Below are 18,474 nucleotides of genomic sequence, written 5' to 3'. Positions count from 1 at the left end.
TTTGTGTGCATACACCATCACTTGAAAAACACATAGTTTGATTTTTTGATGAGAGTTTGTACGGTGAACTTAAAGTTTCATATATGTTTGTAGCAACAACAACTAACTGCAGTAGAAGACAGCATGTCTTGGGGAATTTACATTACATAAGAGTTAGCATCTAACTTCAGCGATTAGATTAGGAAATTAGTCTCCACAGGGTCTCTAATTTAGAAACTAAGCTAGGATCCTGCTCTGAATTACTTTTTGGCAAAGCTGCTCCCTCCTCAGTGACTATGTAGGTAACCTATAGAGATTAGATTCCCACGGCACGCAGCTAACCTGCATGCCAGAAATTAGCAAAGCGAATCTCCATCCAGCCAAGTGTTCCCTGTTTGAATATGCACATCTGTGTAAGAAAGGAGAAAAGCCTCAGCCTGCTCTGAGGAGTGACTGAAAGCCGGTGTCTAGGACACTTGTTCTTCAGTTACCTGTTGTGAGAAACAAGATTTTGCTGATTGCTCTGTATAGCCAAATGAAGGCCCTTCAAAAACAGCCGTGGGCAGCTTGAGAACCTCTCGCAGAAACAAGTCGTATTTGCCATAAACCATCACTCCACTGGAGTCTGAAATCATTGAGAATATATCTGAAGGGGAAAAAAAGACAAGAAAAGGACACAGCAACTTTAGTTTGAGCTTCAAATTTGCTCTTAATTCAGTATTATCTGATCTGAACCAGAAATGCTAAACATGTTCTGCTTATGGAAAGAGCCACTATTACTGCATTTTTAATTATAACCCTACTCAGTAGAATACAAGGAGAATGATTTACATATAAAAAAGAAGCTGATTTTGATATGAAAATATTCCTGCTTATTTTTCATTGTGTGTGGTCATTTTCTAAGTGAAGTCTGATGCATGACACGAGGCAGCAATTTAATCAGATAAGAAGGATCTAATTTGACAAGATACGCAACATCAGCTTTTTGCCTACTGCCAGCTTACCCTGTCAAATTTAAATCTTCGCAACAAGCTCATTAAGTTAATTATCATTGTTTTGGACACACAAAACACTGAAGCTCTTTCAAATACACTACTTTCTATTCTTTTCTCGATTTAGCTTTTTTGTTCGTGTATAAAAATATTACATAGTTTTATTGTTCCAGAGATGCAGGTTTCTCTTCTCTCAGCCACTACTTTTCCTCTTGCTTAAAAGGATCCTAAGCCTAGCATGGGATCACAGACTAAGGAATATCCATCATTTTTCAGGCTGTGATGTCAGCCGCTTCATTTCTAGGAAGGTAGAATAAAGATCCTGGTGACAGAACCCTGAGACTGCTACCATAAAAATTAACATCATTCCCCAGTCTTCCACTGGATGCACTCTGCTCCTTATTCTTAAAGCGGCCTAGAGAATAGTGTGCAATTTACAATCAGTCTGTATTTGAATCTCTACATAGAAACTGTACATTAAAAAAAGGCACCTGATCTGGAAGACTAAATTTGCAGCTGGGATTTCTACTGGCCTACTCTAATCAACAACAATTTGTAAATCCCATTTTCTTTGGCTGTGGTAGAAGGCTCAGAGAAAACTGAAGATTAATCTTAATCCTTTGGTGAAAATGTTTGGAAAATGTTGTTCTGGACCTGAACTACAGACATCACAGCACTGAACATGAAATCTTTCCTTGCTGCTGCCTGTAAACCATGTCTTAGCTGGCTGGGAACTGTCAATAAGTCCCGTGAAATGAGAATCCATTCTGCAAAATAGATGGAATTAATACGGGCCCTGTGGGAAGAAATATAAAAAATGAGTAAATATATTGTACTTCTAAGTATGAAATGAGAGAGAAGTTTTTATTTTTCAAAAAAAAGCCTGAGAAATTGCTGAGTGATGCTTCATGATGACCATTTGAGGCACTTGACTATACTCTGCATTTAACCATTCCAAAGAAAAAAAATCAGATTTTCACTAATCAGAGCCTGAATAATGCAATGTAGTCTCAAAAGCATGAAATCTTCTCTGACATTCAGCAAAACTTTTAGCAGGATTTTCTTGCAGGTGCATACAGTGCAAATCCCAAACTCAGCAATGAAACTATAACCTATCATAATTCCTCCTTCTCCCTGCCTGTGCTGTTGTATTTCCAAATACAATGACAATTAACAGGTAAAAAATATCACCCAAAAGACTTACATCTTAATTTGTCCATGATCTTTCCTCCACAAAGAGTCGCCAAGGCCATTTTGACTGCAAAAACGGAAATTTTACCATGTCCTTCCCTGTTCAAAAACAGAAAATAGACATATTTTGTAATATGGACCTCTTTCCATTTCAAATGTTTATCGCTGACGCGACATTTTGCAATACACCCTATAAGGAGATTCACACATAAAGACCCATAAAGTTTTGCAGGAACAAACATCAGTAATTTGCTCTGTAAAGACCTCAAAAGAGATGTATTATGTATCTGACTCTCTGTTTATCTCATAACGCATTAAGGTGATGATCATTCCTGCTATTTATGCAATAGTAGTACTGAAGGACACCTATCAAACTCACGGCCTCTCTCTTATACTTGTTTTAGTACATTAAAGTATGCTCCATGCTTTACAGCTCCATTCACTTTTAAGTAGCTCTGATTTTTTAAAAGTCAGTTTCCTAAGCTTGGCCAGTTAATCATCTTTATAGTTCAGCAAATTAGATTTAGTTCTAGCTCAATGTAACACATCATTCTGAATATTAATTCTGAATATTCTTCACCCATTTAAAAATTCTGCTTTTTGTCAGGAAATCAACAAGAGATGCAGACAAAAAGAAATAAATCCACTACTTCACAATTTAAGAAATAAATCTTCACTATGTTCCTTTGTGCTGGCTTTGTTGCACAACTCCTTTTTCATTACATTGTGTTCTCTTTGCCTGGCTTCATGAGATTAAAATCCCAGTATAGGACTTTCAGAATCTATTCCAGTTTTCTGCATTTCTACCCCTTGTTGGTTAGACTCTAATTTGTGCAAACAAATTGTGGCTATGGCTGAGAATTCGGTCATTTTGCACTCCTTTTTTTGCACAATACCCTTTAGACCTTTGGGATTTTTTTCTGCAGTATTTTATCAAGGGGTTTTTACCTGCCTTTGAAAGAGTTGTTACGCTAAAGAAAAATAAATGCTAAGTGGAAGCAATAGCTTTATTAAGAAGCAATGGAAAAATCTGAAGAAAAAATGAAGCCCATGTGGAATTGCTTCAGATTTAGATATTTTTCCCAGTAGATTTAGTTATGTTTACTAACAGGATTATACTCTTGAGTGGCAGACACATCAACTCGTCTTCAGCTCTCCATCTCAGAGCCACTGGCGTTTCCCACACTCAAATGGTATGGAACAGAGGAACAGAAAAGAATAAGATTTCATTTATCTCTTCAATCTCTCGGTTAGAGTTGATTACTTCTGACACTGTGTTTTGTATCAGTCATTTGTATTCATAAAAGCATCACTAGACTCAGTATATATTCAATTAGCCCTCCAAATATATATGTGTGTGTGCGTGTGTGTGCATACATATACACACATGCATGCATAAATAAATATGACTGATGAACAGAGAGGATAATGGGGCCTAAGACTTTCCAGTATCACTCCAATGCAGAAGTGCCCTAAGCTATTGCTAAGCACTACAGATGCCCTTGACAGGCAGCAGCGGGGCCTCGCACTGTTTACAGCATAAAAGCCACTGCCACAGCAGCGGCTCACAGCAGCATGAAGCCCTCTGCTGAACGAAGCTTTAGGCTGGCTAATGCAGGAAGATATAAATTCTGCTAGTGGAAACGGGAAAGGGCAGAAAATGTTTTGGTTTTATTAAGCACCCTTCTTCCAGAAGTTCCTCTTCAGTTCCCTGCAGAAAAGTACTGGAAGCGCTAATGATGGCCAAGGCAACCCCTGAAGCTGACATGCACTTAGCAGCAGCATAGGAGAGAGTACTTAGAGAAGGGAATGATGGCCAGGCCACAAAGGTTATCGCCTGCTGCTGGGGGGAAAAGGGCAAAAAGTAACACATGCTTTTAGACATAGCGCAGAGCAGTAAGTTTCTTCATTCAGTGTGTGACTGCAGGGAAAGACAGCCTCTCTCCAGGGCAAGGAAGTCCCCCAGACTGCCTGATCAACTTTCCATCAACTCCCAGTAGCAAAACTTCTTCCGTACTTCTGGACTTCCTATCACCCACCTAAATTAGGGCAATGGAAGCAGTATTGTTGGGGGCTGTCATTACAAACTCCTAGATCTTTTCCAACCTTGGTGATTCTACAATTTTCACAAACGGGTTTCAGGGACAAAATTATTGGAACCAAGCAACATTCTGTCATTTCGGAAAGAAAAATTCATAATGGCCAAATCTCTGACATGCTCTTTTTTGCAGGACTTCCTCCGTGAAATCCATCCTGACTGCATCACTTTCAGTGATTAGCAAAGATGGACAAGAGGGCAATTTAACACTTCACAGCTCCAAATAGATGGCCAAGCAAGAAGTTATATATCCAAACAGGCACTGAACATTTTTTTTACACCTTGAACTCAATATGGCTCTAACATACATTTGATTAAAACCAGGCATGAATATTTCCACTTCACTCTGCAGAAGTCTAGCCCCTGCAATTAGATTTAGTTTGTTCATTGCCCAGAGCTCTCAGCTCTATGCATGAGACAAACATGTCAAGCGACAGAAAAATCGGCAATGTTCTTGTCAGTTAAACTTTGCAGGAAGAACAGCTGCACTGCAATATTGAGCAGGTGCTGAAGATGACCTAGAACAGATAATCTTACAGTCTGCTTAATAAAAGTCTTTTTAGGAACTGCTTTATTGAACGAGGCTGACATTCCACCTAGTTGGCTGTCTGGGCTTTGACATGTCTTGGGATGAATTTTTCAGAGAGGTTTGAACTTGTCATGTTGTATAGCATCTGTGTGCCAGTGAATGAGGTATGCTATTATTTCATAAAGCCAGCTAATCACCTGAGCCCTTGAAGCAAAACTATTGCCCAACTTCCAGGCGCAGTTAAATTGCAAACCAGGAATGGTTTTGTCTGTATTTTTTAAAGCCTGCCCATTCACCATTTTTTGCCTGTCAGGGATCTCTACCACATGACAGTGACTTTCATACGCCAGGGGCAAATTAAGTGGAATGACATTCCTGTCTGTGAATTTTGATTTTGTTGACTTGCAGTTTTATGAGTTTGCACTTTGGTTTTGGCTTAGCATGAAAGAACACCACTGGAGTTGTAATGTGAAATCTCACACACTATAACTCCTCCCCATTTTTTCCTCCCTTCGAGATCAGGCAGCAGGGGGACGTAATTATCTCCAAAGCTGTGAAAGAATATGAGATTCATAGAATTGGGATGAGGGCTCAGCACAGGTAGCTGGCATTTCACCATGACAGCTCTGAGTTGTGCTGGCCAGGTTCTAGCTCCCGAGAAGACAATCATACTGCAGACCTAGGGGAATGCCCCCTGCACAAGGGCAGAGAATCCTGCCAGATTTTAAGTGGGCTATAAATAAAAGAAGGAGCGCTGTATAAAGCTTGGATGATCTTCAACTTGTTGCTAACAGGTTGCCAGCACAGTACATGTGGGGCAGTATATATTGACCAGAGCTGAATAAATTAGAGGTATATTGGATTTTAAATCACATATTGACTTGTCCCTTGTGGTCCTTTCTTATACACTAAGTGATGGACTCCACTTCTCCACTCCTTTCCTTTGCATTTCTAATAGGACATGATCAACTGAGCAATCTCTTCTGAAACTGCCCCTAGAATAGCAGGAGCAGCCTTTGCTCTACACAGCCACAGACATCAAAACACTCTGTGATCGCTTCTCATTGATACTGAAGAGCTATGATGCTGTCTAAGCCTTAGAAAGCAGTTCTGGGTGTTTTTTTTTTATGGTGTGGGTTTGTTGTTGTTGTCTGTGTACACAGAATCAAATGTGATCTTATTCATTAATAAAAACATCCCTCACAATCTGGAAGTTTGGATGGCATTTTGGAAAGGCCAAACATTTCCTGCAAACGTGGCTAAAAACCAGAGGAGTGAACTCAGGTCAAAGACAACAGGACTATTTTAGGAGTGACTATTTTGATTTCAGCATGACTCATGCACCTAATAAAATCCTTTTTTTCCATCAGAAAAGACTTCAGGCAATTTAGTTTAACTGTCCAATTTCTTCCTAAGAGGGGAAAGAGATGGAGAAAAAGACTTCATCCAGCCTCAGGTCCACGCCTTTCTCCCTATATGCAATGTATGGACACATGTCAGAGCTGTTAAGAACTCAGACAGCTCTCACACCACTGCTCTACTGAGCAGGAGCTACCCCCATCAGAATCAGGGAAATCTGCACCATAAGTGGCTGCTAAACAAACACTCAAAACAAAACATCAATCATCTGAGTCTTATTAAAGGATTTTGACACCAGTTTTGAGAATCAGACATTTGACTTTCATGTCTCTATTTGTGATACGTGGGCAAACACCCATCATATTAAAGAGACATCTAGCTGACACAGATCTCCGCGAAGCCTGAACTTAGGTATCACAGACTGAACCTCATGGTTAAATGAACCACACACACGATATCTGGTGCATTTAACAGAGGGTGATGTGCAGCCAATCCCCACCTCAGGTCCCAAGGCAGAGTGCATTCTCCTCAGGGTGCTCTAGCTGTCTCTGCCCTAGGAAAGGCGCCCTGTGCACCCTGCCTGAAGGCAGCGGTGTAAGGAGGACGACGAGACGCTTACAGCCTCCTCAGGTCCTTTGGGAGCCCAAATCAGGCCACCACACACAGCACGTGGGATGCCATGCTCAGGGGAAGCCGAACCCTGCCCCTCACGTTCTCTGTTTCTGTAAAGACAAGTAAAACCCTATCCTCCATTTTGCTACAAGGGGCCTTGACGTCCAGCTGACACCTTCACCCCCCCCGCAGCGAGCTACAAAACAAGCACGTTATCACAGCTCCTGCTCCCATGGTCCTGGGGCTGCCGCCTGTCAGCCGGGGAGCAGTTTGCGTGCGGCACGCACTGACGCATGCATCCAGCCATTTTCCTTGTCCTTTAGTGCTCTTGTCACAGTCACAATGGCATACATGAAAATGCTTGTTCCCTGTTTTACTGCCATTGAGACAGGAAAAATATTCCTGAAGGCTACAGTTCCACAACTGATTGACTTCTTGTTTTTCCCTCGGAGGGACCGGAGGGGAGGCTGGGTGCAGCCTTGTCATGTGGAACAAGCACTTTTTCTCCCTGTCACCATGGTGACCGAGCCGCCTGGCTGGGCTGCCTCTGAAAGGTGCACAAAACCCAGCCCCAATACCCAGCACCTGGGCCATGGAGAGAGAGGATGGAAAGAGGGAGGGGAGAGGGGCAGCACCCTGATTTCAGGGCATCACGGCTGATGTTTGCAGCTGGTGAACTGCCATAAAGAGGCAATAGGCAATCTGCAGACTTAACTGCTGTTCTCCAGTAATTTGGGGCTGAGGATTTTGAACACAGCAATGCAGGCTGATGTCTACACATTCCAGTAACTGTAATACGTACACAAAGTACGTTCGTTATGGCAAGAAGCTCACTCTGTCTTGAACTTGTCCTTCTTGCAATATGGGTTCCATGCAGTAATAAACAACACAAATTTCAGTTTCACCTCCTGGTTTTTATTCTATTTCTGCCATGGTCTCGAAATCATACTGCACTGGGATAAGCCAGAAAAAAAATGCTTAGAGCTGCAAGAACTCGCAGTAAATTGAGCTCTTTCCAAATAATGAGTTATTAACCCCTGTCACTGCCGCAGAGTCATTGCAGTGGTGTCAGCCACTGGTATGTCAATAAATAACAACATAAATTAGAAGTGGATGTAAATTCATTTCTGTAGATAATTCCTCTTTGATATAAACTGGAACAAATCTGAGAAGCTGGATGAAAACACACTCGTGCTGAATTTGGCTCAGCAGAAAGGAGAAGTTCTTAATTTTAGGTTCTCTCCCTAGCGAGCAGTATTCACACACTCATTATTTGGGTCAGAATATAGCTTGTGGGATTGTTTTCCAGAGATATTTTCAGAATAAGTGAAACCCTTTCACCAGTCAGGGAAGGAGGGAAGCCCGTGGGGGAATGAAAGCAAACTTACGGATCAAAGGCTGCTAGCAAGAAGTTGAGCAGTAAGCTGATGGACTGCTCCACATTGATCTGGTGGGTCGTCGGCATCCGTTTGTTGAGCTGGTAGAAAATGGTTGAAATCACGGCTTCGAGGCGAGCCACATTCAGTTCGATGCTGGGATCCAGGTTGTTGAGGGCATTTTCCCTCAAGGCTTCTATCACGTTCCAAATGTCCACCAGGTGCACTAGGGGACAGCACACAGACAGTCAGGGAGACGCGTTCCTGAATAATCATGCAGGATGTGCTTCAGGAAACACGCGTTTTCCATCACTGAGAATTCAACTTTATGGAGGGAAGAGCAAATAAAACCCAAATCCATTAATAAACACGCCATATATTGATATCATTATTTGCAATGAGTACAACTTCAGCTCAGGAAATCGCTCCTCATTGTATGAAGTGTTCAAAGTAAAAATCTGTATTTCACTGAAACCACTGGAAGGTAAACATACGCTAATAGTTTTTCTGAACTGTGTCTCTATGGATACCCATTCAGAAATTACTCTTAGATATTAATTTGCATAGCATATGGGCTTTTTGGAAGAACCTACGAATACTAAATGCTTAACACACACTGACATTTTGAAAATTCTTTTCAGCAATTTGTACTGAAAGCAAAATATTTTACAGAAACAGAATTGTAATTGAGTCAGGGCAGACAAACTACATACAAATAAAGAACATGTGATGAGTGATCCCGAAGTCATATTTTGGTCTCCTAAATAGATTTTCCAAATGGTTTGTTGGATCTCTCTCTTTGATAAAGTCCTGGTCTAAGCTGAATTTCACAAGGGCTGGTTTTGCCTGCAAGGGCAGCTTAAAGGACAATCTCTGCTCAGCCCTCATATTGTATCCAAACAGAGATCTTGTTTGCATAGCAGTGTTATTGTGACTGTATGATCAGCTTGCTGCAGATTGGCAACTCTTGAAGTGGTGGACCATTCCAAAAATTAAAAAAAAACTCCAGTCATTCAAAAGTTGATTTAATTTAAACATTACTAAAAAAAAACTTTTTTTTTTTTAATCTTAAGTATTAACTTCTTTCCTAAAATTTTCAATAAGAAATAAATCATGAGGTTCAGGGTGCAAATTCTTCTTTTTTTACCAGAGAAACTATTGTACAGTTCTTATTACTTAGCATAGCAACATATCTGCATATCAAAAGCTACCTGTATCAGGACGGAGATGCATTTTATTGCGGATAGAGAAATGAATTCTAATCCTCATCACTATATTTTTAGTTGCTTGCTTTGCAGGCAGTGTCTCGGACTGCAATGTGGCATGACAGTCTGGTGGCAGAGAAATGTAAGCCGACACTAGTTAGATAAATGAAACTACCTGACTGTCTGCTTACTAAGTCTAAACTTTTTCCCAGTGATTGGGTTTCTTTACTTCTACCTCAGGGGAAAAAAAAAATCATCTCTACTGCCCTGCTACTGCATACATAAGCTGCAAGGCAGAAGGAGGAACATAGGGCATACAAGCAAGTGGCAACAGCAGCAGAACTACTCAGGCATTATACAAAGTACTTTTCCACTTCTTCTTACTGCTCCCTACCAAATAATTGGGAAAAAGTGCAAGATGTAGTTTCATTGTTACACTAACTGCTTACTTGGCCTTTATTCTAAAAGGAAGCTTCCTCAGCTGTCCTTGTCTGCTTGACCTTGTCAGGAGATCGTCTTCAGAGAGTCATCCTGAATGAAGGCAGGGAGGTGAACACAGCCTCTCTGATCTCATCCTTTCCATCTTTCAAGAAGAGGATGTTCCCCGAAACAAATCCAGTGTAAGTCTCAGATCCTTTTAATGCAGCCATTCCCATTCAAGTAGTTTTCCCTGTCAAGTTGCCACTGAGGTAATCTCAGTAAACAGGAGATGAACAATCCTGAAGACAGGCTGCTCACAACTGCTCCTTGCTGCGAAGCTTCTCTACAAGGCTCAGAGGACAGATTAGGTAGAGGACAGAAGTCGTCACCAGAAAGCAGGCCACTGTCTGGTCCAGAAGAGAAGTTAATGAATTTCCCATTCTGGGTCACCAGTATAAGGCAGCAAAGGAAGAAACACAGAGCAATATGCTGGAAGAAGCAGCAAGGGGCTGGCCCTTGTGCACTTATCCTGTGGCCTTACTATGAGGGGAAGGGCAGGCAAAAAGCATAAGGCTGAGTGTGAAGTTTCCCCCAGGGTCCAGCTGCCGCATGCCATGAGATGCCATGGCCTCTGGTGACTGAACAAAAGAGATGAAGGAGAAGGTGTTTCTACCAGCAGTTTCAGGGTGCTGGGGTTTGTGTGCAAACTTTCAAACCCGGGCTGCAGCTACACTGAGAGGTAGCAGTGTGAGAAATGACAAGGCATAATGAATAGGAGAAAGGGAGAAATACCTGTGCAGATGGCTAACCTTGACTTGAGGCTTCACTAGCAAGACAGCAAACCCAGAGAACGCATGAACAGGGTTACCAGCTGAACAGCACTGCTGACCAAGGCAGAAATTACCAGGGCAACCCAGTCGTAAATACTGAACAGGGATGTAAAATCAGCAACGTTGCAGCCAGTGGGAAAGGGACAAACAAGGGAAGGCTGTTCATCTGAGAGTGGATGAGCATGGTAAGTGAAAAAAAACAATGGAAGTGGAACAAGGGAATATAAAGGGGACAAATCACGTCGTTGGGGTCGTCATTGAGGGGTACCCCAAGCAGCCCTGCACCTGATCGGTGTAGAGAAACGAACACAGCAACAAGCCTTGTCCTGACCACATGCGTATTTGGTTCACCTCTGCCCCTGCAGCGTTTCTTCTTTTCCCATTGATACTACATTCCTCATAACACAGTCACATCCAGAGTTAATTTTGATGATGGTTTTCAGAAGGGAAATATCCAGAGGCTTGCAGAGGTGAGACTAATAATATCAGCACACTAACATATTTGAGAGAAAAAATATTGTTTTTAGCATTACTTCTAACTTGAAAGCCTCACAGGCTGTCCTGATGTTCATTGGTATGCCACAAAGGTAGGGCACACATCTAAGAAAATGATTTAGTGGAAATTGCATGGCAGCAACCGTCCCCCACCCACCATAAAGTATAGGTCTCACAGAACTGCTGTGCATTTGATACTATAAATAATTTTACTTGGGCTTTTTTTTTTCTTTTTTTTCAGAAACACCTTGGTTCCACTTGGAGCCAAATAATCAATAATCCTATTGCGCCATTTTATTTTTCATTTTACTCATGAATTTTAAATCTTTTTGCCAAGGCTAGAAAGCAAGCATTTCCTCCTGCATTTCCTGCAGGAGGAAATGAAAGCTGGGTAAGATTCAGACTTTTAAACATCTGCTAATTTTGAAAATATCTCTTTAAATGTCTAGCTTAAAATCACAAGCAGAGCTTGTTAAATTGCTGATAAGAGGACTGCCTCAGTTTTTACTCAAGTTTGTTGCTACGGACACGAATTTGGAATTCACCCACCTAAGCTTAATCCCCCAAAACTGGTGAAATTGAAAGGCATCTAAAATCAGCTGTTGGAGGCAGGTGACATGAACAGTACTTAAAAGGTGCTTTTCTATTTCTTTACTGATCACAGAGTGTACAACAACAAGCATACCTGAGACGTGACCTTGGGGATGGCAAGGTTAACCGACATGAATCCCATACCTTGTTCTTTAAGTAGTAAGGAAAGATGTCTTTTTTGTTCTGACCACTATGTGGCCTAGAATAATTAGGCTTTATAGAAAAGACAAATAATAAATAATTTAATATGTATAACTAGCAATCAGATCTTATCATAGCCACACCCTCTGCATCCCCCGACCTAGCATCAATTGCATCTGGGTTTAGTATCCTACTGATCACTCAGAATCCTATTTTTTAAAAATGTACTTACAGAGTTAGCAAGCTTAAGTATTATACCATGTTGCCTATCTACACTGGGAAAAAGCAGAAGAAAACACAGGCCTCTATAAGCTCCACTCTATCCATCTGTACTATTAGAAACTTATGCCAGTTTCAAACTGCAGTTATTAAGGTATCTGTAGTGCCACACCCTTTTAATGCAAAAACAGAACACTAACCTTGCAAACTTTGCACAAGCTTACTTTCTTCCCATTTTATCTTTCATCCTCTCTGCCACCCTGCTATGCCCATGTATTCATTTGCCCATCCCTGACATTGTCTTAATCTCACCGAAGAAGGCATTACTCTTTGTAAAACGTGTAGTGCAATAAAACCCGAATCTGCTTTCTAAGTACTTTGGCAATAGGAAGTTATCTGTGTAACCAGCTTACAAATACTAGAAAACATTTTCTCTCCAAAAATCTGCCCCAATTCCTTCAACGAAGTCAAACTCTACAGGTTTATCTCAGCTTTTTTCATGGCTACTGTGGCAGCTCTTGCTGCCTTGCCCACTTTTACGCCACAAAAGGGGATTACCCCTCAACATGAGAAAAATGCCCTTTCTCAAACAGATCTTCTAAGCTACAGAAATCTGGTGATTGTTTTTACAGTGTCACCAGACTATCACTACACATTAGGAGCAAAAGCTGCTAATGTCTAGCATCTGTGTGGTGTTAAGGTGATTCAAAGCTACACAGCCCAGCCAAATGTCAACTGCAAACTGTTGTGGTGGGTTCATCAGATGGGCAGCAGAACTCTCACTGCCTCTCTTCAAAGGAAGAGGAGAAAATACAAAGAAAAAGTGCTGAAGGGCTGGGATAAGGACAGGGAGATTGCTCAACTATTATTGCTATGGGCAAAATAGAGTCGGCATAGGGAAATTAATGCAATTTATTGTCTATTGCTAACAGACTACAGCAGCGAGAACTAAAAGCAAACTAAAAGCACCTTCTCCCCATTTACCCTCTTCTGCTTCCTCCTCCTGAGCAGTGCAGAGAACAGGGAATGGGAGCTGTGCTCAGTCTCTGCTACTCCTTCATGGTCTCTCCCTTCCCCTGCCCCAGTATGGGGTCCTTCTCACAGGATGCTGTCCTTCCCAAACTGATCCTGTCTAGGCTTCTCACAGGCTGCAGCTCTCCCAGCACTGCTCCAACACAGGTCTGTATCACAGGGCCCATCCTTTAGGAGCTGCTCCAGCAATGGGTCCCCATGGGCAGCAGCTCCCCCAGCCCTCCTGCCCCACTGTGGGCTCCTCTCCATGGGCTGCAGAACCAGCCCAGGGCTGATCCTGTAAGGACTCTCTGTAGGCTATGCCTCCTTCAGGTCTCATCCACCGCCACACAGCGAGCTCCTCCATGGCTGCATGTGGAGATCTGCTCCGCGTTGTGCCCACAGGCTGCAGGGGACTTCTGCCCTGACCTTGGTGCCTGCAGAGCTTTTTCTCTCACACTCTCTCACTCCTCTCTCAGCTGCTGCTGCACAGTGTTTTTCACAGAATCATAGAATCAGCTAGGTTGGAAAAGACCTACAAGATCATCCAGTCCAACCATCCACCTACCACCAATAACCCCACTAAACCATGTCTCTCAACACTATATCTAAACGTTTCTTGAACACCTCCAGGGACGGTAACTCAACCACCTCCCTGGGCAGCCCATTCCAGTGCCTGACCACTCTTTCAGGAAAGTAGAATTTCCTAATGTCCAGCTTAAATCTCCCGTGGTGCAACTTGAGGCCATTCCCCCTTGTCCTGTCAATAGTTACAAGAGAGAAGAGGCCGACCCCCAGCTCACTACAACCTCCCTTCAGGTAGTTATAGAGAGCGAAAGGGTCTCCCCTGAGCCTCCTCTTCTCCAGACTGAACAATCCCAGCTCCCTCAGCTGCTCCTCATAAGGCCTGTGCTCCAGACCCCTCACCAGCTTCATCGCCCTCCTCTGAACACGCTCCAGGGCCTCAATGTCTTTCTTGCAGTGAGGGGCCCAAAACTGGACACAGTACTCGAGGTGGGGCCTCACCAGGGCTGAGTACAGAGGGACAATAACTTCCCTACTCCTACTGGCAACACTGTTCCTGATACAAGCCAGGATGCCATTGGCCTTCTTGGCCACCTGGGCACACTGCTGGCTCATGCTCAGCCGAGCACCGACCAGTACCCCCAGGTTTGTTTCCTCCACACAACCATCCAGCCACTCTGCTCCAAGCTTGTAGCGTTGCCTGGGGTTGTTGTGGCCAAAGTGCAGGACCCGGCACTTGGTCTTGTTGAACCTCATCCCATTGGCTTCAGCCCAGAGATCCAGCCTGTCCAGATCTCTCTGTAGGGCCTCTCTACCCCCATGCAGATCGACACTTCCTGCCAGCTTGGTGTCATCTGCAAACTTACTGAGGGTGCTCTCAATGCCCTCATCCAGGTCATCAGTAAAGATATTGAAGAGGACAGGCCCCAGCACTGACCCCTGGGGAACACCACTCGTGACCGGTCACCAGATGAATTTAATTCCATTCACCACCACTCCCTGGGCCCGGTCCTCCAGCCAGCTCCTTACCCAGCAAAGAGTGTACCTGTCCAAGCCACGGGCTGCCAGTTTCTCCAGGAGAATACTGTGGGAGACAGTGTCAAAGGCTTTGCTGAAGTCTAGGTAGACCACATCAACAGCCTTTCCCTCATCCACCAGACAGGTCACTCGATCATAGGAGATCAGGTTGGTCCCTCTCTTAAATCTGCTCTCTCAGAGGCACAAGTTCAGATCTGGCCAGCAGCAGTTCCCTTTTGGAGCAGGCTAGAGCTAGCTCTGACCTAACGTGGCACTCTGATCACAGCTACCAAACCTTGCCATATAAGTACAATACAACTGCAGAGCCACCCAGGTAAAGCAGATCTCCTTCATTTGCCTGAAGTTTGAAAAAAAATGTGTAGTTCAGCAATCGCTTGTGGAAACCATGTACATTTCCCCTCAAATTTTCTGTTGTGATTTCTAAAGTCATGGCTAAGCTAAACATCTGCGTTGTTAGATCTTCTACAGCAATTACTGCCTGATAATTTAACTTTTATATGAGATTAAGTAAGATTTAAGTACTGTCATAGTGATTTCCGTATTTGAGCACGTTCTGCAACAGACAGTGATCAGTGAATGTAAATAAAATCCAGTATCCATCCAGACAGAAGTGGACAAGGCAGATGAATAGCACTACAGACAGCTGCCATTCAACTTCTGCAGAGCAATCTCAAATGCACTCTGAGGAGGCACAACCCGAATCACAGAGAATTAAGATTAATGAATGGAAATACACTCCGAATAACAAATGTTATTTATATATATCTACAATCCAAGCTCGACTGTCTTCAATCCGGGCCGAACGCCCGTAAACCGTTGACTGAATTTCCTTCAGTGAACTTCTTCACCTGGTAAAACAGCATTTGCAGAGAGACTGTTGCCAGTACATCGTAAATGAAATGGTCTCTGCAGCATTTAAGTGCGCATGGAAGACTATGGTCTCAGTTTGAAAAGTGTTCTGCATTTTCCTCTACCCAAAAAGCTTTTAGACACTCCTGAAGATTTACATCCTGCCATTCTTCCTTCATCTGTGTTCAGAACATCCTTTCCTATTGCTTTTTACTAATTTGTTACAATAAAAAATAGGAATCAGAAGCCACAGTGCAGAATTCCACCATTCTACAACTTTCTCAGGAGGTTGATTTATGAAGGAGATGTACTTGATACATTTGGAGAGAAGTTTGGACAAAATTATGTTGCTTACTATAAATATATATGTCAGTTTTACCAATTTTCATCTTCCTTTTTTTCTCCCAAGAGTTCTTTACCTTCTTCATTAGGATGAAATCAATGCATTTTTATTTTAATGACTACTTTTAAATAGTAGTTTTCTGTTTGGTAGATTACAGTATAGGCAAAGTGTGAGAGAAGAGATGGACTATTCTTTTTTTCTCAGCTTAAAGCAAAGAAATTAGAATTTATTCATAAGGTGAAAAATGAAACCTTCCTCCCATCATGCAGTTTCTTTATAATTACTATAAGATATAGAAGCTGTGAGATAATCTTGGATCTATCACTAATCTCAAAGGAGGCAGATTATTTCAAACATCAGCTGCCAAGAAATGCTGTTGCCTGAAGCAAGCATAAAAAAAAGAAAAGTGTAGAGGAAGTTATCTTCTATGTGGAAAAAACAACAATAAAAAAAAACAGAATAAAACAGAATAAAAGTTTGTGTGCTTAAGCTTTCTTAAGATTAAACTGATTTACTTACATAAAAATCCACATCTCTTCTACTGTATTTTTTGTACTCCACCAGAACCATGAACTCTACAATGTTATCTTTCCATTTATTATTAAATGAACATGGAAGAGAAGACTGAGTTTAATCAAACAAGGGAAGCAACTAAATTATGGCTTTAATAATCAATTCAAATTTACTTAACGTACAGTAGGCCTAACTACATCTAAGGTAAACATGCCCAACCGATAGTTACCACAGAATTTCACCTTGATAGTGTTAATTCGTTGGTGAATACAAGAAAAACTTTTAAAGAAGTATTAATTTAAATTATTTCGAAAATCTAAGGATTAATTTCATTACAATTTTAGTTCAGCAAAGCTTTTGCAGATATGCCTGAGTTTAAACATACTAGCGCTGTAATTTGAAATCAATGGCACTTGAATGTATGTCAGGTAGTTAATGTGAATTTCATTAGAAATGAAAGACCTATGCTTCCTTGTCAAACAATCTCCCACATACTATAAAATATGTTAGATGATTCTTCTCTTTCAGATTAGGATCCATGAACCCATCACCATTGAGGGTGCAGGAGTCATTTGTCATCATTACAGTTGTAAAGCCCTAGGAAGTCACTCACTCTTTCTGCTTGTCTCCTCTTTTCTGCTGCCAGGAGGGTAATGGAGCACTGAGCAAGGTGCATTTTCTCACTAAAGAGCACCTGTTTGTGGCCAAGCTGCCCCCATATCAAGCAGTTGCAGCATGCTCAGCAAAAGCGTTAACTGTTTGTCCTACCACTATGCAGACCAAAATGCCAGCTATGATGGCTTGCAGTGTTTCACATTTTCTGGTGCCAAATTACATAAAAAGAAAACGTAACAGGGTGTTACATCTGTTTGGCTAAAAATGAAGTACTCAACTCTTTGGCTGGGTACGTTTGGTGACAGATGTCACCTGGCACACCCAGGCTATGCTCACTGCCCAAATATCTGAACCTGCTCCTGGAAATGTCCTGTATTCTTCTCCTCTACCTCCCTCATCTACCTCTGCTGCCATACAGAGTTTAACCAGCACAGCAATTTCTAGCACAGCTGGGCACCCACTGGGCAGCTAATCCAACAGGCATGGTGTGCCTTGGGCTAGTTCTGAACACTCTGCAAGCTACTAACAGCTCTTGGGCTGGTCACCCCTGCTTTCCAAAAAGTCGAGTGGTGGATATCTAGGTTGTTGGCACACATGAGTTTTTTAATTAAAAAAAACAATATGTATATATACAGATTGTAATTGCGTCTTCCCACTACTTCATGTAATTTCTAGGTTTTGTAGATGCAGTGATTGCCAAGTAAATACTTCAAGCTTAAAGAAGTAATTAACAAAACATTCAGAATACTTAGTGCCATGATTTTCTGAACCCCAAATGCTTTAATTTTTGGGAAAAATATGTGTATTATCCCCATACAATAGTAAGAAAGGTGGTAAGAGGATGATACACTGAGGTATCAATAATCTCAAGTAACCAGAGGCAACATTTCTGTCTTTCTTTGCAGAAATCAAACTCTAATCAAAGACTGCCCATTTCAAGGTGAATTTGGAAAGGGAAGTGAGGAGTAAGAAGAAAGGCTTCTATAAGTACATCAGCAGCAAGACAGGTTTAGGAAAATGTAGGTCCACTACTGAATGGGGTGTGGCACCCGCTGACAAAAAACATAGGGAAGGTTGAGGTACTTGAAGCCTTCACTACCTAGTCTTTACTGACAAGCTTCATCTTCAGGAAGATGCAGGTCCCCGTGACAAGTGGGACGCTCAAGAAAAGGAAGACAACCTTGGTTGAGGTGTTCTGGATCTGATTAGAGGACATTTAGACAGACTGGACATACACAAGTCCATGGTACCTTATATGGGATGCACACAAAAGTGCTGAGGGAGCCAAGTGATGTCACAGCAAGGCCACTCAATTACCTTTGAAAGGTTGTGGCAATAGGGCAAGGTTCTTGAGGGCTGCAAGAAAGTTGGTGTTACTCTCTTTAAGAACTCTTTAAGAAAAGGATCCAGCGAACTAAAACTTCACCTCAGTCCACAGGAGGGGGATGGAGTGAAACCTCCTGAAGTCATTTCCAAGGATATTAATGACAAGAAAATGACTGGGAGCAGTCAGCATGGAGGTATGAAGGGGAAATCATGCTCA

General features: G+C 42.2%; 1 protein-coding gene across 17 annotated transcripts in view; it reads right to left on the bottom strand.

Annotated features, from left to right (window-relative positions):
• The window catches only part of DTNA (dystrobrevin alpha), a 177,104-nt gene that overhangs the window by 60,693 nt on the left and 97,937 nt on the right, over nucleotides 1–18,474 (bottom strand). For all 17 annotated transcript variants that reach the window (XM_021386446.1, XM_021386447.1, XM_021386434.1 and 14 more), the window contains 3 exons: nucleotides 8,149–8,362; nucleotides 2,176–2,261; nucleotides 471–625 (listed from right to left, as the gene is read on the bottom strand). In XM_021386446.1, coding sequence (XP_021242121.1) covers nucleotides 471–625; nucleotides 2,176–2,261; nucleotides 8,149–8,362 — 455 coding nt within the window. The remainder of the gene's footprint in view (nucleotides 1–470; nucleotides 626–2,175; nucleotides 2,262–8,148; nucleotides 8,363–18,474) is intronic.

The sequence above is a fragment of the Numida meleagris genome, chromosome 2 (genome assembly GCF_002078875.1).
Source record: "Numida meleagris isolate 19003 breed g44 Domestic line chromosome 2, NumMel1.0, whole genome shotgun sequence".
Taxonomy (NCBI): Eukaryota; Metazoa; Chordata; class Aves; order Galliformes; family Numididae; genus Numida; species Numida meleagris.
Note: the sequence above shows the minus strand (reverse complement) of the source record. Positions and strands in the feature narration are given on the sequence as shown.